The sequence below is a fragment of the Protomyctophum parallelum genome (assembly GCF_964188405.1).
Source record: "Protomyctophum parallelum genome assembly, chromosome: 7".
Lineage (NCBI taxonomy): Eukaryota > Metazoa > Chordata > Actinopteri > Myctophiformes > Myctophidae > Protomyctophum > Protomyctophum parallelum.
The window spans coordinates 5883022-5906108 of record NC_139705.1 but is presented as its reverse complement, the minus strand read 5'-3'; the positions used below and the strand labels follow the sequence as shown (position 1 = coordinate 5906108).

The 23087-nt window shown below is 43.2% G+C and overlaps 1 protein-coding gene across 1 annotated transcript; it reads left to right on the top strand.

Annotated features, from left to right (window-relative positions):
- Positions 1–4207: 4207 nt before the first annotated feature.
- Positions 4208–22484, top strand: jph2 (junctophilin 2). The gene is made up of 6 exons (XM_083770069.1): positions 4208–5147; positions 7254–8058; positions 16201–16319; positions 18401–19290; positions 20440–20540; positions 20965–22484. The coding sequence occupies exons 1-5, from the start codon at positions 4769–4771 to the stop codon at positions 20518–20520; spliced, it is 2274 nt and encodes a 757-aa protein (XP_083626195.1). The 5' UTR covers positions 4208–4768; the 3' UTR covers positions 20521–20540; positions 20965–22484.
- Positions 22485–23087: the final 603 nt, after the last annotated feature.

Here is a 23087-nt window from a genome sequence, read left to right as displayed (position 1 = left end):
ACAGAGCGTTTTGTGCGTGTGAGAGAGGACCAGGGAGGGGAGCGAGAGAGAGAGGGATGGAGAGGGAGGGGACAGAAGGGGGAGGGGAGAGAGAGAGAGAGAGAGAGAGAGAGAGAGAGAGAGAGAGAGAGAGAGAGAGAGAGAGAGAGCAAAGGATTTCAACACCATGCACGAACCGCGAGCATGCATCTCGACTCAACGCAGCATCATCCGTTTGGGACAGCTCCAGTGCTGAAAGGAGTTCCATAGAGATATCTGTGGCTTGCCTTGCACAGTACACTAGCATAAGCAAGGACAAATAATGAAGGATTAAAAAAACCCCAAAAACAGTGGCTCGATGTGCAGTGTTGCATGCTGGTATAATTAAATCCATGTGAAACCTATTAATATACACATGATAAGCGCACAAACATGCGCCGTGGTGGATGCTATACTCAATGAGGGAGGGACACAATTAAGTGCATGTTTTTTGTGTAAGGTCAACCTGCTCCTTATCGTGACAGTATACAGGTCTAATGCTCCAAGGTTTTCTGACTTTGAACAGATGCAGGCTGCAAAAAGCATGATGTATACCATCAGTATATAGGCTAATAAGAAAAGTATTAAGGATAAGAGCCGAGAGATTATTTTAGCTAAATCTGAGTGCGCCGTTGAATGAAACTGATTTCAGGAAAATTACAAAACCAGGGCTGCCATATTTCAGAAAATGTCAAGAGTGAGACTCTAGTGTCCTAAAATTGGCTTTTTTTAATGTCGATTTGGCCCGTTTTAACGTTGATATTTAACCTTAACACTGATGTCTGCACCTCCATGCCAGCTGCTCTCCCTGCACTGACAGCCTCCTCATGCTTAAAGTAGAAATGAAAAAGATATCTATCTATCTATGCTCCTCAGACCCAGCCAGCCAGCCAGCAAGCCACACACATAGTACTCAGACCCAGCCAGCCAGCCACACACCTAGTGCTCAGACCCAGCCAGCCAGCACGCCACACACATAGTGCTCAGACCCAGCCAGCCAGCAAGCCACACACATAGTGCTCAGACCCAGCCAGCCACACACATAGTGCTCAGACCCAGCCAGCCACACACATAGTGCTCAGACCCAGCCAGCCACACACATAGCTCCGTAAGGGAGTGGTTGCACCACTCAAAAAATCTTCAAAAAACTGAAGAGGCTACTGGAGATTGGAGAACCTGATTTGGACATGATCTGATGCAGGACAATGTCACTATGACAGAAAGAGAAGATGGGTCTGGCCACATTCATTCACCCCATAATCTCAGTGGAAATTGGGGAATATGTCAGAAAACTGGAATGTGGGAAAATTCCTTATTTTTTACATTTTCTTCAAACACATCTGTGGGCTCTCTCTCTATATGAACAGAAACAAGTCGCGATGCGGCCCCTCCCCCTTCACTTCACTTCTCACACACACACACACACACACACACACGACTTTGTCCCTATAATGTGCATGGGCTATGGCACCGTTCCACTTCCTCATATCACGCAAGAGACGCCACACACCAGTATAGAAGAGAGATAGTCACAGGTCACTTACTCACTTGTTGTAACTTGTGGGGGCTATATTGTCTTCCATGAAAAATATTTCGAAGCGATGTTAAACTCTGCATGGCTCATTTCCATGCGTCACAGTCAGGGACCCTATGACGATTTGGTCCACTGTTTACCCTCCTGCATACATCAGCGCTGCATGCAGATCGGCTATTTTACCGTTTGAGCGGACGCACACAGGAGCGTGCGTTATTACGTGGCGGAGCCGCAGAGACAATTGTTATTTATCATTATAATGCGTGTGAAATGGCATGTGTGGCGTGGTGCGTGGTAAAGGGTTACATTGCGTGACTGTCACACTCAAAGGGTGAGACATGGCAGCTCTGACAAAACTAACTGACAAATTAGGCCTATGTTACATATTGTTACGGTGGAAATGTTGAAATGTTTTAGTCAGAAAAATGATATCCTAATAATAACCACAATAATGATAAGTAAGCCTGGGACCGAGGCTACAATAATGTAGGTCTTGCGGTCATTATTATAGCTACAAGCTGAAAGCAATTTTGCTAGACGATTATATTCCAAGGGTGTTGCAATAATTGACATTTACCAGTAGAGGGTGCGACAATAAAAAGATGCCCTGCAAAGCTGAGAGGTAACCAACTCTATGGGGATAACAGGATAGGTGGGCGACACCATGGAAGAGTGGCCACCTCAGTGTTAAATTGGCTGTTTTTTCCAAAATGTTAAACAAAAAATATTTCGAAAATGTTTTATAAGTAAAGTATAGGCTTATTTGGCTATACATGAATGGAACATGCTTAAACATTCGACAATAAGGTCTAATCATTTGTACAATTCCTACTAATCTGTAGGCATAGGCTATATGCCCGCACCCTTTCAGAACGAGAGTGGCCCAGGAAATAATTCCCCATTCATTTTCCCCATAGACATTTCAAAAAGTATTTATTTAAAGACGTTTACGCCGCGGACAAAGCCAACTCGGCTCGTGACAAATCATGACAATAAACACAATGTTTTGGGCCGATCAAATAATTAGTAAGAAGAAAAACAAAACAAAAAGTGTTTTTTTCTTCTTTCTAATTATTTGATCTGCCCAAAATATTGTATTTGTTGTCATGATTCGTCATGAGCCGTGTTGGCTTTGTCTTTCAATAAGACTTTTTGAAAAGCCTATGGGGGAAATGAATGGGGAATTATTTCCTGGGCCACTCGTCGTTCTGAAAGGGGGCGGGACTGCGATGCTCTATAGAGAGATAGTAGTAGTAGTAGTAAATAGCCTTGCCGGGCCATGGGGCCCAGGGAAGGAGCCTATCTCCTGTTTCTGTAGTGTGAGGCAGCTTGATGTACAAGTACACCCCCTGGACATGACGCTAGTATGTCGCAGGGACTTACCCCCAATCCAAACCTTGATGCTGAGTGTCAAGCAGGGAGGCACTGGGTCCCATTTTTAGAGTCTTTGGTATGACCCGGCTGGGGATTGAATTTGAACCCCAACCTCCCAGTCTCAGGGCGGACACTCTAGTCTAACAACAAGGTCACTGAGCTGGTATATCTATAGAGATACTGTTTAACGATTTGCGGGATTTTTGGACAGAATCTGGAGTAATATAAAAAAATCACACCCGTGTGAACTGAGTGGTGCAACTCCCCCCACCCCCCACCCCCCCCCCCCCCTCTCTCTCATTAGCAGGCAACAGTGCAGCACTCTCTCTCTCTGTTTCTGGCACAACAGCGCCCTTACTAGTATTAATAGTCATACTGGTGCTCACGAACCAACACAGGTGTATGAACCAACACATAGGTAGGTGAACACAGACATTGCTGTTCTTTGGAGTGGTTGCACCACTCAAAAATAGGTTTTTCAAAAGTCGGCCTCTTGGTGGCACTATATAAAAGGCAGATGTGAAAAATGCAGGTCAAAGGTTTTTCCTTGGCCACTATAGGCAGTGCATTCAATGTGATTGGTGCAGTTATAGGTACAAATGTGAATCTGCCTCGTGGTGGCGCTATAACAGGCGGTTCAGGAAAATTTGGGGCAGAGGTTCGGTTCGTCGTCGTCGGAGTGTGTGTGCAAAGTTTGGCATCGACGGGGTTAACGGTGCCGGAGATTAGCTGGTAATGGACAGATGCGCGCACACACACACACACACACACACACACACACACACACACACACACACAGTCAAACACACGGTGGGCAAAACATATACTCTCTCGTCTCTCCCCATGCATGCATTCGGCCTGGTAGAGACAATAAACCATTTGTAAATGGACTAATATACCCCCCAACAATATTATATGATAGGCTAGGCTACTATAGGTTGACCTGTTTGAGTACCAAGAAGTAGAAAGACAAACGTTCTAATGTATAGACAATAGGAATTCTTCATGCATAACCTTGGCTAAATTTTGCGCGAGGCTGATGATGGGTTTAAAGTGGCGGCCAAAAAAAGATGAAGCTAGACTTTTAATTAAACACTATAGTTAGCTAATTAGAGTATTCCTATCCTAAATGGCATGCATGATGATGCTGATGCACACCAACCACGAAGTGGCAAGACTCTGGCATTGCTCCTTGCAGGCAGCAGAGTAAGGATTGGGTTGTATTTTTGGAACGGTGTGTGTGGGGACTGGTCGCCTTGTTAGGTCTGGTGAAATATTTCCAACAACAGCACCAACTGTCAGGCGATAGCTGCGTCTGAGCGAGGGGTGGCAGGGAAAGGGGAAAGGGGCTATTCTATGGCCACCTTGAAAGCCATTTAAGATCACTGGCTTGTCAAGATAAAACATAGAATTAACAGTTTAATTAAAGGGAAACGGGAAATTGGTATTTCAACCCATTCAGCAAGAAAGAAACGTGTTAAGAGGGCCTAAGTTGCTGAAATCTACGAATCCACGACGGAGACAGGACTCCAGGAGTCATTTAAAGACCAGAGGCGAACAAGAATTAGACTAGGCCTAGCCTACTAATAGTGATAGGCGTTTTCTGCAAAGACTATAGACTGAAGTGCACTCGGAGCTATAGAGATGTTCAGACATTACCAAACCATTTTGAAACGAAGAAATTATCACAAGCACAGTGCCAATAAGGATATGATCTAATCATTTTTGATGTCAGGTGAAGGTGAAATCAGACTGGTGGTGATATATTTATCGAGATAGACAAAGAATTACTTTTTGATAAGTTCAGCGTTGCCTCTGGGGCAGGCTGCAGAAAGTCTAGGCATGAGTGGAGGTCGCTTTGAGTTTGACGACGGCGGAGCGTATTGCGGTGGCTGGGAGGGGGGCAAAGCCCACGGGCACGGGATCTGCACCGGACCTAAAGGGCAGGGCGAGTTCTCCGGCTCCTGGAATTACGGATTCGAGGTGGTTGGAGTTTACACCTGGCCCAGCGGAAACACCTACGAGGGCTACTGGGCTACGGGGAAGCGTCATGGTCTGGGACTCGAAACGAAGGGACACTGGATGTACAAAGGAGAATGGACACATGGCTTCAAAGGGAGATATGGCTCGCGTCTTAATTTCAGCAGTGGAGCAAAGTACGAAGGAACGTGGAATAATGGACTTCAAGACGGATATGGCACGGAGACCTATGCTGATGGAGGTGAGAGATCATTCTAATGTGGTTTATAAGGTGTTTTCGGCATCGCCATGTATTTTAGTTTGATGTCAAAGACAAGTGATGATGATAATGAACACAATATTAGCCTGGGTTGAATTTTAGAGTGGGCAAAATAGTTTTAAGCCCAGTCACCGTAATGTGTTGTCTCGAATGTGTTATGTCTGTGTTATGTTTTAAGAATGTAAAAGTGCAATGTAGAAATACTGCTATATAGGCAGTAAAAGTGTACGATTTTTTTTTTTTTAAAGATACTTGAGTAAAAAGTATTGGTATAAAAATGTCGGCCTACTTTCTACCAAAAGTAGAAAGTATAGGGCCTACTCATTGTGCAGAATGTCCCACTTCAAAAGTTTTCAAGCTATAGTAAATATAAATCTTTTGAAAATAGCAGATCTACAGCAAGGCATTGTGAGCTTGTAGGTCGGCTATTTTAATGATTAATATTTGAATGGCCTAATTCAGCAATATAGGGCTAAAGTTGTTAATGTATAGCATAAGTTTAGTAATAATAATCACAGTTTTTAAATAATTGTAGTGGAGTCAAGGTTGGCTACAATGTTTCACTCTGAGATGTAGACTATACTAAAAGTAGGCATATTGAAAACTGGAAATATTCCAGTAAAATGAAAAAGTAAATCTACTTAGTTACTTTACACCACTGTTTTTGATATTGTAACATCGTAATAGTAGCCTATGCCTCAAGCATGCACTAACCACTGAGAAATGGGTCCATATGGTCTATATGGCACGGAACCTGAGGAGGGAACACCCTGATGATGCCAACGTCATAGCATGTCATACTTCCTATATTATAAGAGGTGCTTTGCCTCTAGGGCTTACATTGTAATCCTTACAGTATGTTATATTTGCACTAGCCAAAAGAACTGTTGCTGTCAGTCAAGTTGTAGTATATCTTTAGACTCTAGTCTAGCTCAACTTCTGGAAGGGCCAAAATGAATAAAATAGCTTTATTCCTCAGTCTCCCACAGTCAAATTAGTTCGATTTCTTTCTTTCTTTTCTTTTTCTTTTCTTTTTGCCTATCATGTTTTTTTGTAAAAATGCACATAATAGGCAAAAAGAAAAGGGAAAAAAAATAAGAAGTTTAGTTGTATAGCACAAGGTCAAAATGAAAATATGAATATATTCCATGTCAAAATCACTAGAATAGTGCAGCACTATTTTGAGCCAATTCATTTCGAGACAGATTCAAGTTGTTAATCACAAGCACTTATAGAAGACCTTTAATAATTTAACAACTTGTGCCCAAGACGTCCACAGACGTCCTGGGAATTACCGCCATGCGGTGCCCAGGACGTCTTTGAAAAAAAAACATTTTTTTTATAAAAGATAAATAAAATGTCAAAAATAACATTGGGCACCCTGGGTCACTATTTTGAAAATGTTGAAAAGGCACACAATGTTAACTATCCTTTGCAGCCTATCATGGTGCTTGCTTATCGTGCAGTTCACATAATTTGACAGTGTTCGTATAGAGTTCATAAGTTGGGCCATGCAGTTCAATTGATCGTAATGGTTCTGGTTTGTACAGAGGCAGCGCTGCTCTGCTCAACAGCTGACTCATCAGCTTTCAGCCCCATCATCACTTCATCATAGTTGTATAGAAGAGGGGGGTGTGGTGATAGGATAGATGTCAAGGGTGTAATAATAGCACAACATGGCAGCAGGCCTGTGCCCTCCTGGTCTGACAGCCCTCTGCCTGCCAGTGGACCCAAACACGTGAGCATTATAGCATGAGAATAGGGCCACATGATGAGGTTTGGTGGGGACTGGAAATAACTCAGTCTGTAAGGCTAAGCCAGTCCTGGCACACTACATACAGCTATGACAGGACCTGAGGACCAAACACATGTACCCATAACAAAGCAACCATGGTTGCCTTTATTGTTTTTGTTTGAAATGTTAGCTTTGAAATGTCAAAGATATATTCACCTGAGTTCGACTGCTTTTGTATATATGAACTGAAAGGGAAAGGACCAACATGGAAAGGAAAGAAGCAGCGTAAAAAAAGATTAATTGATATAACTTTGCTTTTGACAAATATGCTAATTTTCACATTGTCAATTCAGGCACGTTCCAGGGCCAGTTTACTGGTGGGATGCGGCATGGCTATGGCGTTCGTCAAAGTGTGCCTTATGGCATGGCAGCAGTGGTCCGCAATCCTCTCCGTACCTCCCTGACCTCTCTCCGCAGCGAGCACAGTAATGGTACCATTCTGCAGCAGGACTCCATCATCACCAATGCCTCAGGCGATGAGATACCTGTTGCCACCCCCACACACCTGGGACCATCCCGCGGTGGCTTCGCCCTCACCCTTCAAATAGACCCGGAGGCTGTCAAACCGAAGAAGAAAGGCATTTTTCAAAGGGCCAACCTCCTGGGCAAGCTGAAGAAGTCGGACTCTCGCACCTCACTGTCCAGCCAGAAGAGCAAGCTGAGCTTCCTCAGGAGTGATTCGGCCATGAGCTCCAACGCCAGCGAGACCAACTCCACCATCAGCTGCGACGAGAGCCTGGCCGGAGCCGAGGACTTCCCCATGGTGGAGGCTGACATCGACGCCACCACCACGGAGGTCTACATGGGCGAGTGGAAGAACGACAAGCGCTCGGGATATGGAATAAGCGAACGGTCCAGTGGGCTGAAGTACGAGGGAGAGTGGCTGGACAACCAGCGACACGGGTATGGCTGCACCGTCTTCGCCGAGGGAGGGAAGGAGGAGGGCAAATACATGAACAACATGCTGGTGAAGGCCATGAAGAAGAGGATGATCCAGCTGAAGGGAAACAAGATAAAGCATAAGGTGGAGCGTGGGGTGGAGGGCGCACAGAGAGCTGCAGCCATCGCTAAGCAAAAGTCTGAGATTGCTGCCTCCAGGTAAGGTTGGCCGCATACTGTATGTATTAGACATATTTAGAACATTTGGTTTCTGGTTGGTCAGCCATTAATGGTATAAACGAAAAGAAAAAAATATTTCAGAGTGTTAATCTAACTCTGAGAGTGTAGAGAATTACCTGTATGCGTTCATTTATACACAAGTAATACACTGTCAGGGAAGGGTGCTAGTTAATGCACACATAAATTACTGTCAAGTTCAATGGAGCAAGTTGGTAATCCTGTTGGAATAATAGGCTCTGATGCCATTCATGTGGCCTTACTGTATCTCTGTCTACAGTATCTGTCACCCGCTGGTCTGTATGGGAAATATAATGTATGTTGTATTGTTTTGTTGTAAGGCGAGCTCTTCTACAGCAGCAAAGTAGTAGTAATGGGTGGACACCTTAGTATAGACACAACAAAGGATTAGGAAAATAGAGTAAATGATTAGGAGAACTTATGATAACATAATTGTCATTGTCCATTTACAACATCACATAATGTTTTCCTTGATTGCTTTCTATTAGTTCTTGTTTGTGTTCACATTAACGCCTTACTGAACACCATTCACTTCCATTGTTGTGGAAAAGGTGTGGATAAACACTGAGAGTTAGTAGGCATGCTGTGGGTAACTTGCCCTTGTGAAAACTAAGATATCGTTGGAGGTTAAATGTCACTACTAATGTTAATGAGTACTCTACTAAAAACCCTTCAAATTCATTCTATATGATATAAATCTGTTTTGCTTTCCATGCTGAATTCACTTGTTATTAACTACACCAGTAGGTGTAATTAGTAATGTCAGTTTCGGCTTGCTGGGCTCAATAACAAGCGCACCCTCTTTTTGAGTGGTGCAACCACTCCAAGGAACAGCAATGTCCGTGTGTCTGTGTTCACCTATGTGTGTCTGACTGTCTGTGTTCACCTATGTGTACGTTAATGAGCACCAGTATATGACTATTAGTACCAGTAGGTCCAACAGAGCTGGACTGTTGCCTGCTAATGAGAGAGAGAGAGAGAGAGAGAGAGAGAGAGGAGGGGGGGGGGGGAGTTGCACCACTCGGTTCACACGGGTGTGATTTTCTATGTAGTAGGCCTATAGTTTCCGAGTCCGACTGCCATGGCACATAAACTAGCTACTCACGTTTACACTTTCCTGTTGACAAGTTTATGGCATTTAATCCTGCAAATGTAAACACACCAGATATGAAATAAAAAAATATATAACAAGAAAAAAGCAAGCAGTTTAGGAAAAACTCTGTTATTACATAAGATACTACAGTTTGTTTTGAATGAAAACCCACTTCTAGAATTGTCGACTTAATTGTATGCACTCCTTGTTAAACTTCAACATGATATGAACTCAAATCTATTATCTAGCATATAGCATATTAATACGGAATGTGTTTTTAGTTTGCTTCTTGCTTTATTTATTTATTACCAAGGACGACATTTTTACTGCACTTGTGCACAAAGTTGTACAGGACAAAAGATTATGACACATGTGCGCCTTGGGGTTTTTTCTATGGCCTTACAAGGCGGTAGTGTTTTTATCAACAGTAATCCTCAGCACCTGAAATAAGCCTAGTGTTTATAGTATGGTGGCTCACACTGATGGACTGCAGATCCTTTCCCTGGACAGATTTAAGTCTAAATATTTTAGCATGGGGAGAAGCGGGTATTATAAGAGTTATTATGGACCTGGACCAGTGTTACTTTGTAATGGTAAGCACAATCAAGCACCCTGAACTTATACATCATATTCACGACTCTGTCTTCAGCCTCCAACCCATGCGATTCCTTGAATAGGCATTTGGTTGAAGCTATGTACATGCAGCCAACATCGAAAACAAACAGCATTTATAGGAAATACTTTCAAGAACACCTTGGTGGCCTTTAAATAAAACCTACACCTATAAGATATATCTATACATTTTCATAGATAGATACAACCACACCTAAAACATCACATTTTGCTCCGTACAATATACAAGCCGAGCTTAAAGGACAACTTTCGTCGCTGGATCTTCTCGCAGAGCCTTTCACACACAGTGAGCTAAATCCCTGCAATCAAAGCCTGATCGGGGGTTTAAAAAAAGCGCCCAACAGCATAATCGGAGCAAATATCATGCAGTATGTACCTTAGCTATTTTAGCTATTGGGGGGGGGGGGGGGGGGGACGACGACGACGACACACAACGACATTTGAACAAGTGGCTAAAAATGTTAGTTTTACAGCGACTTATTAAATACTATAGTCCTATACTAGACCCCAGGAAATGACATCTGGCCACAAAAGATCACAGGATCTATTGAATGTGAAGGGGGAGGTGACAAACTGACATACACACAACTGACATACACACCTACGACACAGTATGGCATCCCTCTAGTATCCCCCTTCACATTCAGTAGATCCTGTGATCTTTTGTGGCCAGATGTAATTTCCTGGGGTCTAGTAGGACTATAGTAAATAATGATAAAGAAATCGCTGTATAAAGTGTAAAAAAATACATATTTAGCCACTTGTTCGAATGCCCCCACCACCTGTCAAAAATAGCTAAAATCCCTAAAACATGAGAAAGCACACTCATCTTTTACTTTCTCTAATAGCAACCTAAAATATGAACCGTGGTTGAAAAAAAGAAAGTTGTACTTTTAGTGTACAAGCCGAACTTGTATATCGGCTATTTTCATTGTACGATAAAGTATAAACCAGGCTGGCTGTCATGTATAAAAACTACAGTAGGTTGCATAGTTCTCATAAACCCTGTAAGTCTGACTGAACCACACCAAAGGCTCCATTTAACTAGACAATCCCTGCACTTACACATTGATAATCCATTGTTATGTAAAAGAACCGCAACAGCCAGGTAAGCAGTTTTTCCCTGCTTAAGTCGTCAAAGAGAATATGCTTGTTCTCATTCCTGTCCTTTGGAGATCCAGGGTTTATAAATAACATGTACAACCTGTCCACTGGGTCACTGCCGGACCCCCTTGTCTGCCATGGTCAGCTGTTAGCTTTAACTGCTCGCTGTGTTTTTGTTTCGCGATCGCGGACACTTCGTTCGTGTGTGTGGGCCCGGGGCATCTGGATGTGGCCCTGTGACGTGTGGCCAGCAGGGGGCGTTTACTGTATATGACTCACAGACAGGGGCCATATGGGTCACAGAGGAGCCCTGACTAAATAAGGACAGGCACACTGTTGCTAGCTATCACAATCACAGGAGAATGCAACAGCTGATTATCCTCCCCACCTCCCACTGGCTCCCTCCCAGCCTCGTCTTTCCTGTCCTGCCTGCGTCTCTCACGCATGCACGCACGCATGCACGCACACACACACACACACACACACACACACACACACACACACACACACACACACACTTCATTTCATGCTGAATGACAGGCGGGCCTCTTGTTTACATTCACACCACGTCACCTGTTACTCTGCAACAGCAGCACTGTCTGTAACAACAAATCAAACAGTCCCTTTGACCTCATTCTGCTTAAAAAGCTAGTTATATGCTTTGCCTTGCCATCCCAGTAGGTAGGTGGAATGGGTTGAAATACACAAGGCAAGGCAAGTTTATTGAACTCTGCCTCTCCACCTTTAGTTTTGAGAACAGAAGACCAGAGAGGCCTGGATGGTGCATGATATATTACAAACCATTCATTGCTTTATAGAGCAACAGTAGTATTTTGACATATGTTTTTTTGGTAGGTGATTTGATCCACTTTTTCTTGGTTAAACAATTCAGCTTCAACTGAGATACTGTACTCAATAGCCCCCTGGTGAGTTTTGGCCTACTGACAAGAACAGATCACAGACACCAGACCAGTCCATCTTTCTTGCGTCAGTGGTGGTGTCAAATTGTCCCACGGATATAAATATGACACACCTCATAAGCAACTAGGCTACTTAGGGATAAGGAGTTAGCATACTGTACCACACCTTGCCTTATACTCTTCCATGCCTTATTGCTGATGTACTGCATGCATTTTGTGTTGGGAAGCAATCACAACCATTCAAGCTGTCGTACCAGAGCAGTGTTGTACAGTATGTACCGTAGGATCCAGGTTATACAGTTCCTCAGCAGATGACAATGACTGGTAAAAAAATTAATACGTGATATACGTGATAAAGGAATGCCGGACATTTCAGCTATTATGTGTGCCCGATAACAATGTTGCAATTAAGGGACTGTATGTACTGTAGCACATGATACAGATATTTAAATCATAAGTTATCTAATTGTGCACTAAAACAGCAAGTCATCTTTTTATAGAACCACTCCCTCTTTCTACCACCCCCCCTTCACACTTTATGTCACAGTTGAATGGGACACTCAACAGAGATCCAATGGCACATGCCAATATGAGGACCACTGTAGCTTGCAAAAGCATAGTTACATAAAGCTGTTCAGAAGGTCAGAGACATCTATAGAACGGGATGAGATGCACACAGCGATAGTATAGATAACAAAAATATATGCTAATGCACAATGCTTTGATTGCGTTCCAATGAAATCTTATAGCCACGACTTCCACAAGTATCAAAGACAGCTCTCTTGACAGCTCTCTTCCTATGATTGACGTCTCGTCATTCTTCGGAATACGACAAGTAGAACGTCCTCAAGGGAGCCCCGAAAGCGTAGCGTATGTAGGTCAAAGTTTCACATGTCACACTGGGTTGTGAGAGTGAGGATTGAGAAAGGAAACTGACTTCATTAGTAGCAGAGCTGATCTATTATTTCACCCATGTAATTAATTGGTCATGTATTAGGTTACAATTTAGAATACTATTTTATAAAGTATAATCACACTACACTCTGTTGTAGGTCGTAATGTACGACCACTAATGGGGGCTCGTCTGGGATTAGTGACTGTAGAGCTGTTTCTCCATAATGATAGTGTACTTTATGTAGCTAACCTGTCTGGTTAAAGGTAAACCCAACACCCCGTAAAGACAGAAATGCAAAGTGTGCCTGGTGTTAATCCTGCTGAACTATTGCGGGCTCTTGCTTTGCAATGTGGTGTAATTTGGCTATGCTGTTGGACACCACATCAGGTTCAGATAATGCTGCATTGGCTGACACTAGCTGACACTTGGCTGACACTAGTCTAGAGATGGCTTTGGGGGGAAAATCACACCTGTGTGAAGTGAGGGGCGCTCCTATCATCGTACATCATCTCATTCCAGGCAATCAAAATTTGCGTCCTCACCTTCGTCTTCAATGTTTGTGTTTAGGCAAACACTCAAAGCTGGCCATTCATTGTAAATGGCATTCAATGTTTGTGTTTACACAGAATACACACACCCTCAAGGCTGAACATAGGAGGGGATAGCGCCCCTCAAAAATACCACCTGCTGCCATTTCCTGTCCTTCACAGTGGGTATACATTGCAGATTTGACTCGACTTTGGCTCCTACAGTATAACTTACTGTACGCCTACTTTAAGGCCCCATTTACAATGGCAATCAAATCTAGCCTGATTCTAGCCTGGATATAAGATCTGTGCCACATCAAGATTGAAATCAGATTTGTTTAAATAAGTCTAAATGCAATCTGGAATCAGATTTGGCTGCCAGTCTGAACACACAGATCGGATCTGGTCACTTGCAAAAGGCAGTGTGAAAGGTCGGGCCAAAATATCTGATTTGAGAAAAAAACGAACAAATTGGAATCGGATTTGACTTGATGTGACTGCAATCTAAATGGGGCCTAATAAACTGTCATTTATGGTGTGGTAACTAGGCTGGTTACTCTGAGAAAAACAAATTGAGGGTGGCAGGTAGAATAACTTTGTAGGGAGACTCCATCTGTTGCCATTGTTTCCTTTTTCCCCCACTCTGTGGCAACGTACCCAGCACAACTTTATGGCGGATTAGCTGCCTGACTGGCTGCCAGCTTGACAACTGCTAAACACCAACGTCATTAGGCTTTCTCTAACCCTTTCCTAAATTGTACACCAAGTGGCTACTTTGTGTGACATCTGTATGCTGGAACAGCCATTGTGATTACATTCGTATGCATCCAGCATGATTCTCTCACTGTTTGGATCTAGTTTTCGCTTAACGTTAAAGTTAACTGATTTGTTTGGACAGAACAGACACTCATCAATGTCTTCAGTGATAATGTGTCCATTTGTAACTCTGAGAGTGTACAAATGTACCAAAGACATGTTTTGTATACTCTCAGAGTTAAATTAACACTATATTCTTATGTGTTACAAATAACAGCATGCTGGTTAGCATGCTATCTGCTATTGCAACCTACATATTATCATCCATTTGAATCTAGTTATCAACATCTTGGGAGAACTGGGCGAGAGTATAGGTGTTGACTGTATGGACAGGTGTTGCTCTGCTATATGAAGCAGGGAACCTCAAGGGGCTCTAATTGTTCCAGTGGGAAGTCACCGTGCCTGCCCCACAGAGTCCTCAAGTGGATATGGGGCTATTTTCAGCACAGTGTAACATTACAGTATGCCAAGAATTCCTCAGAGTAATCACAATCGGTAATACTCCATGTTAATGTGGAACAAAATATCAATAGTGAGCTTTGAACTTTCAGGTCAGTGAATGGTTTGGCCATCATGACAGTATAACGTCATAGCTGAACATCACAATCTCAGACGGACAGACAGACAGACACACACACACACACACACACACACACACACACACACACACACACACACACACACACACACACACACACACACACACACATTCCATTACTCTCTGTCTCGCTCTCTTCCTCTCTTGCTGTCTCTCTCTCTCACTCTCTCTCTCTCTCTCACACACACACACACACACACACACACACACACACACACACACACACACACACACACACACACACACACACACACACACACACACACACACACACACACACACACACACACACACAGATATGCTTGATATTTGAACCCTCAGTAATAAGTCATTGGCTAGAGAAGGAGTATGGGGTTAACAAAAAAGACACCCTCGCTCATAGTACCAATGAACCAGTGAACCCACACATGATATGATTTAATACTGTAAACAAGCCCTGCCATGTGGTATTTTGGTCAGTCTGTAACTAACGATGAACTGATTGTGTTAACTTGGCAGTGGCTCAGGGTAGAGTGGCGTAGACTGCGGGGGTGCTTGGCAGCTGGAGAACCCCCCCAAGAAACTAGGAACACAAAATAGCACCGCCTGTCTGAGCTCCCCTCCCCCATGACGAGGGTTTTGTCACGTAGGCACACGACTCACACCTTTACGGGGGGTGGTGGGGGCTTTTGGGCCACTGGGGGGGGTGGGCATTGCCTGTTCCCTAGTGTTCACAGAACAGGTATTCAAATGGCACCGCCCTACAGTTATAAGAACTATTCGCCCCTGACCGCAAGGTTCCCAGTTCAAACCTGGGCTCCCCCAGAGTCAGTGTCAAAGTGTCCTTGCCGTTTTTTGCAAGACTCTGAGCCCGTAATTGCTGGGTGGATGTAATGCACAATCTATGTAGCGCATTGGATAAAGGTGCTATATAAATGCACCATGTATGTTCCATTGTACTGCTTTTTGTGCACAGCCGGGTTCAGGGATGGGTTCTAGTCTAGTGAAACGGAGAGGGCACTGCCTGCTTGGGGGGTTTGAGGTCTTAAGTGTTGTGGACTTCTTGTAACTTTTTATAGTCCAGCAGTGCCAAAGTGTCTTTCCAAATAGAGGGCAGGGAATGCATATGGGGGTGGTTGCGTTTGCAAATGGAACCCAGGAGGTCATTGATCTGAGAAAGTGTGACACGTCCTGCCATGTATTTGTTCCATAAATAATTAAAGTTAAACAATTGTGAAGTGAGGGGCGCTCTTATTATCTATTGCTTCATTTTTAATGGGGATTTGTGTAGGACTGAAATAGCCAATTTGCTCGTCTACATAATTATGACGTAAATTCTCCATTCATTGTCAATGGGAGTTTGTGTAGGACAAAAATACCGATTTTCTCAGACACATGACATAAATTCTCAATTCATTCTCAATGCAATGTTTGTGTCTACATATAGAAATGGCTATAGATATTGTTATTTGTTACTGCTTGTACATGGCAGGTATAATTTAGATGCACTTCAAATGTGTTATTTGTGTCACTTGCAGAACGACCCATGCGAAGGCCAAGGGAGATGCAGCAGAGCTGTCTTCTCAAGCTGCCAACAGTGAGTCCAGCATCTCCAGAGTGGTGGCTAGAGAGCTCTCTCCTTCCTTCCACCAGCCAGGTCAGTGGTCTTCAGCTTCTGCTCTGTGGCCTTCAGCAGTGTTCTGCTATACAATGCAGCATAATTCTATTTAAAAACACAAAAGCACCAAACGAAATAGACCGTCATTGTTGCTATCATTGTGTACATACATAGTAACATCAACAATGAGAGTCAGTACACAGGAATACAGAAAATAAATAATATTGTGTGCAGGCAACGCTAAAGGTCCTTGCGGACTCGGAAACACGCTGCAGTGTAGACACCTTAATGTACTATTATTGCATCTATCTCCATGCACTAGTGCCACAAGAAAGCTGTAGTGCAGATGTCATGCAGTGCTAGTCACTCGTTTGTAACGTGTGGAATCCACACATGTGAGGATGTATGGATTCATATCTCACCTGGCTGAGTCCTGGAACAGTATTACTGAGGATATATAGTCAATCCTAGCAAAGAGCTGTCTCCGGTACTCCAGGCTGTCTAAACATTGGAGAGTCAGCCTCTATTTATGATTTGTATGTTTTTTTGTGATGTTGATTTGATTTGTATGTGCTCTATGTGGACCCCCTGTGTGTCTGGATTCTGGAATAAAGTTGGAATTGAATTGAATATCTATCTTTAAATCAAACCCCAGGCATAGGCTATAAACAAAACAAAATCCCATTTTCTCCTAGCCAGCTTCACACTGTACTGTGTGAACCAGCTGTACTGAAGACATAATATACTGTACTGTATGTATATACAGCTTTGGCTTTCAGAGACTTGGCTGCAGAGCCTCAGTATAAGGGTAGCCACCTTTGAATGCGTCTAAAAAAGGAACATCTTATTAGGCCAAAGGGATCATATCAGTTTCCTTGTCGGACTGGCAGTCCAGCAAAGAGATGTGACACTCACGCACGCACGCACGCACGCACGCACGCACGCACGCACGCACGCACGCACACACAGACACACACACACGTCACACACACACTAACACCCAGAGCCTTGTATAAGCCTTTTGCATTTCTTCCCATTTCCTCGGGAGAGGGCTTAGAGACGAATTCTAGCAGACACTGATCAAATGTAGCCAGCATTGAGTGGCTGAGATATCTGAGGTCAGTGCTGACCACAGCCTGAGCGAACACTGCACTACACATTCCTCCATGAAAGCCCTTTCACCATGAACTCAGGAGATAACACACAGAGAGAGTTACCATGTCAAAGTGATTGTTTGTTTTCAATAACTTAATACAGAGGTCCTGTATAGAATAAATGACAATACAAAATTGCAGTTATAAGTTGTTGATACAATGATAGCAGTAGTATACAATTAAATAAATAACTACCTATAGTAATACAAATCACACTCGTGTGAAGTGACCGAGGGGCGCTCTTATCATCATACATCATCAATACAGTCAGTGGCATCATCACATTCCGGCCAATCGCTTTTGCCGTCCTCACTTTTCTGTACTCACTTTTTATCCTCACTTTGTAAGCCCTCAGCCAATCAAATCATCGCCATGGGGTACACACAGACACACAAAGCTGGGCATAGGAGTGGCTAGTGCCCCTCAGAAATAGAAGCCATATAATATAAAAGCTATTACAGACAAATGCGATTATATCAGAGACTGATATAATCGAGTCCAGTTTCCATTTGCGATGTTGTGCATTTAGGGTTTGAATGGGTAACTTTAACATAAATATCCCCTTTTCAACATCCCATTGTTGTCACTTTATAATATCTCATATTGGATCTACAGTATCAAGAAAATAAAAGTCACTGTTGGGGTTTGTGAGCCCAGGGACAGACTGTGTTACAGACTGAACAAAAATACCACCACTGGCCTGGGCCATGTTGGCTCAGCGGTCCAGGCACCTTGGCTGGTGAATCCAGTCTGGCAGTGTGCCACGGGTTCGACTCCTGATCCCAACGGCCTTTACTGCATGTCTTCCCCCCAAATAAACAAAGGCATATTAATCAGACTAGGCAAGAACAACTCAAACAAGTTCAGAAAAAAACATTTTAGGGAATCTGTATTCTGATCATTAGTGAATGTATTGTTGGCCTGTGCACCGCTCTGAACACTGCATTACATTCCCTTTGGTGCTAGGCCCTGAGTACCTGAAGAAGAGAGCATTAGACGAAGTACCCGACGGTGAGAACGCAGACACCGTCATGCACGAGCCTGCCATGCTGGCCGAAGAGGAGCCCATGCCCACGCCACCGGATAGCCCCCTGATGAATGAACTGCACCGGCTAATGCCCGGCGGCGCCACCCCGGCCCGCACCCCGTCCCCTAGCCCCGGCATCACCAACAAAGAGGTCCCCAGCAGCGTTAAAAGTGGTGGTGGAAGCAGGAGCAGCAGCAGACCGGGCAGCCGCTCTGCCACCCCCTTGTCTTCCGCCCCTGCTGCCCCCGCCGCTGCTGCTGCCAGCGAGCCGGAGTCCAACGCTGCCCCCGGCAGCCGTGGCCCCTCCCGCACGCCCAGCCGCCAGAGCACGAAGGCCGAGCAGGGCTCCGACCTCGAGATTAAGCCTCTGCAGAAGTTTGACTCTGACGCGGCCACCCCGGTCACCGCTGCTCCTCCCGTAAGCAATGGACTCATCTACGCGGATGAAGAAGAAGTGTCGCCGCCTGCCTCGAAAGCGCCCTCCAAAGCGGTCACGCCCGAGCCGAAAGCGGCCGAGCCCAGACACGAACGAGCCCCGTCTGTCCAGGAGCGGGCGCCGTCCGCCTCGGAGAACATGGTGGAGTCGAGAGAAGCGAGTCGACCGGCCAGCAAAGTGGAGCTGAGGCCACCTGTGAGCCGAGAGCCTAGCCCCAGACCGTCACCGAAACCTGCACCCAAATTTGAACCGAAACCTGACCCTAAGCCAGAGGAACCTGTCGTCGCCAAGCCGGCTGCCAAACCGGCCGCGAAGGTGGACCCCAAAGCTGAAGCCCGACTGAAGGCTTCAGTGACAACCCCAAGTTATGAAGTGACTGCAGAGTCACTGGAGGTAAGGTCATGTGTTTTGAACAATCTTTGTTGTTTTATTAACGGCTTAGCCGTTGTTTTACTTCCAAGTGTCTGGAAGGTACAGGGCATGTGCACAGCATGTTACAAAAATGGGTGTTGCTGAATCTTTACACGAGATTCCACATGTTTGTTAATCTGTTACTTTGACATACTGCACAGTTTACCACCAGCCCAGCCCTTGATTTGAGATTGAGATTATTTTATTATTTTACGTATATCTTTTTTTGCTCACTATACACTTTTTTTTTGTTTTTAGATTTGTTTTTGGCTTTATTGATAGTGATTAGTGAAGACAGACAGGAAAGTGGGAGAGACATGCAGCAAAGGTCTCCATGAACGGGACTCGAACACGCGACACGCTGTCATGCTAGAGCCTATATGTGGCATGCGCCTGGACCACTTGGCCAGCGGGCGCCCACGCTTTAAGGCTCTACTTTTGAACGCATAAACATTTAAACGTTTGTGGCAAAGACATATAGGCCTACTGTAGAAACACATACAGTACGAACACTATACACATAGAGAAACACATGGCACTTTCATTATATTAGTTCAGTCATTTAATTTTAACTAGGCCTACTTAAACCCTATACTTCATTGACTTTGGTCCCCAGGGGGTGCATACTATATGTAGCCCCCTCCTTTTATCCCTCTACAGGAAATCTCTTATAGCTGAAAATAGCAGATCTACATGCTTATCTATTTTCACTGAATGTTTGCCTATTATAACGTGTAAGGTTCATTGGTTAGGGTTCATATTGTCTCACGAGCCAGGCTGTTGCCTTCCACAATTTCCAGATGCTTCCGTCATACAGTCTGGAGCACGGAAACTCTGAAAATGCTCTGGGTATAAAGCGAATGTGACGCCTTCTCACCACTTCTCTTTCTGTCTTTACATTCTCGCATATTTGTCCTAGTATCACTCAAACATAATCAAAGCCTATATAGCTTGCCGCTTAGCAGACATGGACATTCAAAAATAAATTTTCAAGACATTTTAAATATATTTTCACAGCTTCCTTTCTTGGCTTCTCGGGAGATGTATTTTCAGACTAGGGTTCATGTGATTAAATTACGTTTATTTTAATATTCGTGCCCACTCACCATGAATTGTTCTCTTCTTTTCAAGGGGCCAAACGCCATAATGATCTTTATGGTCATCTTGCTGAACATCGGCTTAGCCATTCTCTTTGTGAACATTTTGTCTTGAAACATCATCAACCAACCCAGGTAATAAAAACACTCTATTATAAATCACACTTAACATATATATATATATATTTTTAAACATATGATTATTGATTTGTATTTTCAAAGCAATTATTCACATATATTTTGCCCCCCCACAACCCCATGGCAGCACAAATACTAAACAAAATCTTCGAAGAAACATCAGGAAATATCCATAAAAATTTAAAAAATATTAATAATAACAACAAAAAAACAAACAAACAAATGCACAATGTCCCATCACACTTAATTAACATTTATTACATTTTCCATCAAAAGGATATACGGACCATAAGCACTGACTTTGCACATATTTTCTAACCTTTAATTTACCACAACACATTTGTGTGCTCTGCTTCAATACGATGTGTGTCGGAGACTCGGAGTGGTGCTGTCAAAGGCTTGATCTGTGTGTTGTCCTCAGGTCACCAGCAGCGCTGCAGAGAGAGATGGCTTGACTCTTCAGCAAGAACCAGAGAGATGAAAGAGACTGCAGAGAGAAACAATCCATATATGGATACTCACAGCTGCTCCGAAGCTTCCGTCCTGTTCACTTCTGTTCCGTGTGAAGCAACTCTATGCCGACTGAAGAAGAGATAGAAGCCAAGCGGAAAGGATTTAAGTGATTCAGTAAATCTAAACGTGATGATGACGACAGAGGCTTTTGGACTTTTGATTTACATGTTTTGTTTTGTGCTCATGATCTCATGAAGCTCCCGTGGACAGTCAATTCTGCTATCTCTCTGCTACTGTAAATCAAAATAATGTTGTATGGTCATGTTTTTCCACGCTCAACGGAATGCATGAGTTGTGCAGCTCTAATGCCTACAATAACTTGGAAAATACGTTTAGAGAGGTATATAACACTATGCATTTTATACATTCATTAGTATTTTCTATTATGGATATAATGTATTAGTTTAAACACACAGTACAACACCATCATGTTTCATTGATTTAGGAAATGATGAATGGAATAGATTAGGGAAATTATTGGGTGCTAATATGTGTGATTGTTGTTGAACACCTGTTGTAAAATGTGTTATGCTTGATGTTTGTCGTACAGTACTGTGAGGCACCCAAGTGGTTACATTGTGTATGTTTTGCAATGGGAGAAGCAAGGCAGAGTTAGAAAACGAATAGTGTGGTTAAGAATGGTCTGATGATATGTGAGCAAGAGGAATGTTAATGGAAAAGAAGAATGAAAACTTCAGAAGGGACACTGAAATGAATTTCTAGAATAATTGAGTAAATTGGGGTTATGTTTTGCCTGTAAACAAGTGCTATTGCTTGTGTTCACACCAGTCAATACTAGTAGTATTATTAAGGGCAGGTTATGCTTCAGAGCCAATCAGTTTTGTTGTTATTTTTCAACTTTTGTATGCATGAAGGCACTTTGAGTGAGCGTGTGTATTTTTGTACATTTATGAAATGCACATCTTTCTGCAAGATATTTGGGAGAGAAGTGCACAATCACATATTACTAATATTTCCCTATGAGTCAATTACCTCAGGATTGTGATATGGAGGAAAATAGAGAATGACTGGTTGCTCCTCGTCTTACATAGTGCTCTCTGACAATCAGTATTGGTTGTTTTGTTTAAGATTTAATTTATTCTTTGCTCTATTTTGTGATGAATTAATAAGTGGTAACAATAGGAAATTCATTAACAATTTTACAAGAAAGGTATTACAGTTTCAATATTCTAGACAAGCCAGCCCATGCCAAAGCAATATAAAGAGGCCCTAGGCCTGTATGACTCAAATCAATGGCTGTGTATCGTTTTCATTGCATGCAAAAGGCAGCAAATGTCATATTATTTTTTTGTCATATGTCATGTCATATTTTTTCTTTTGTAAAGCTCTGGGTTCAATGCAACTCTAAGGAACTTCAATGCATAAAACTGATGAATGGAAAGTAAACATTAAAGCAGGTATATGTTTCATTTTGTTTTGTCCATTTAGTTTTCACTCGCAGTTGCTATAGTCCGCGACATTTCTGAATTCAGAGTAATGCATCTGGTTTTGCCAGAACTGGTCTGAATGACAAAATAACGGAATAAAACGTATTTTACAGTAATGGTGAATTCGTGATTTATTTGAGTAAGCAGAGAATCAGTTTTCAAGCATACACTGACCAACACCATTCATAAAATGTACTCTTCTCCAACAGTTAGAGAAATGTTTCCTCATAAAAGTCAGATTTGCAAGCACACCACAAGAATATTTGTTTTCTTGGCCGGTTTACCATGAAATAAATTCAATTTCATTATTGGTTCAGAGTACAAATTCAGTCTGGCAACTGTGGGAACAAAGATAGTATTTTTAAACACCACCTGTTTGCCAACTTGACAGACCCCCTATACCTCCCTCCCATTGGGCCACAGTGAATACCAGCCTTATTTTAGACCAAGGCAGTGGCCTAGGTTCTTAAAGCTTTCATGCTGCATGTGCATGAGAAAGAGTTCACACCTAAAGATTAAACTAATATTAAAAATACTAAACTATAGCCTGGGCCGTGGCTCAGCGGTCCAGGGACCTTGGCAG

What these genes read in the sequence shown, in the direction of transcription:
- jph2 (XM_083770069.1), top strand. Translation starts at nt 4,769, where the DNA reads ATGAGTGGAGGTCGCTTTGAGTTTGACGACGGCGGAGCGTATTGCGGT. An exon ending in TCCTTCCTTCCACCAGCCAG is followed by an intron (nt 16,320 to 18,400) that starts GTCAGTGGTCTT and finishes CTTTGGTGCTAG; the next exon opens with GCCCTGAGTACCTGAAGAAG. An exon ending in TGACTGCAGAGTCACTGGAG is followed by an intron (nt 19,291 to 20,439) that starts GTAAGGTCATGT and finishes CTTCTTTTCAAG; the next exon opens with GGGCCAAACGCCATAATGAT.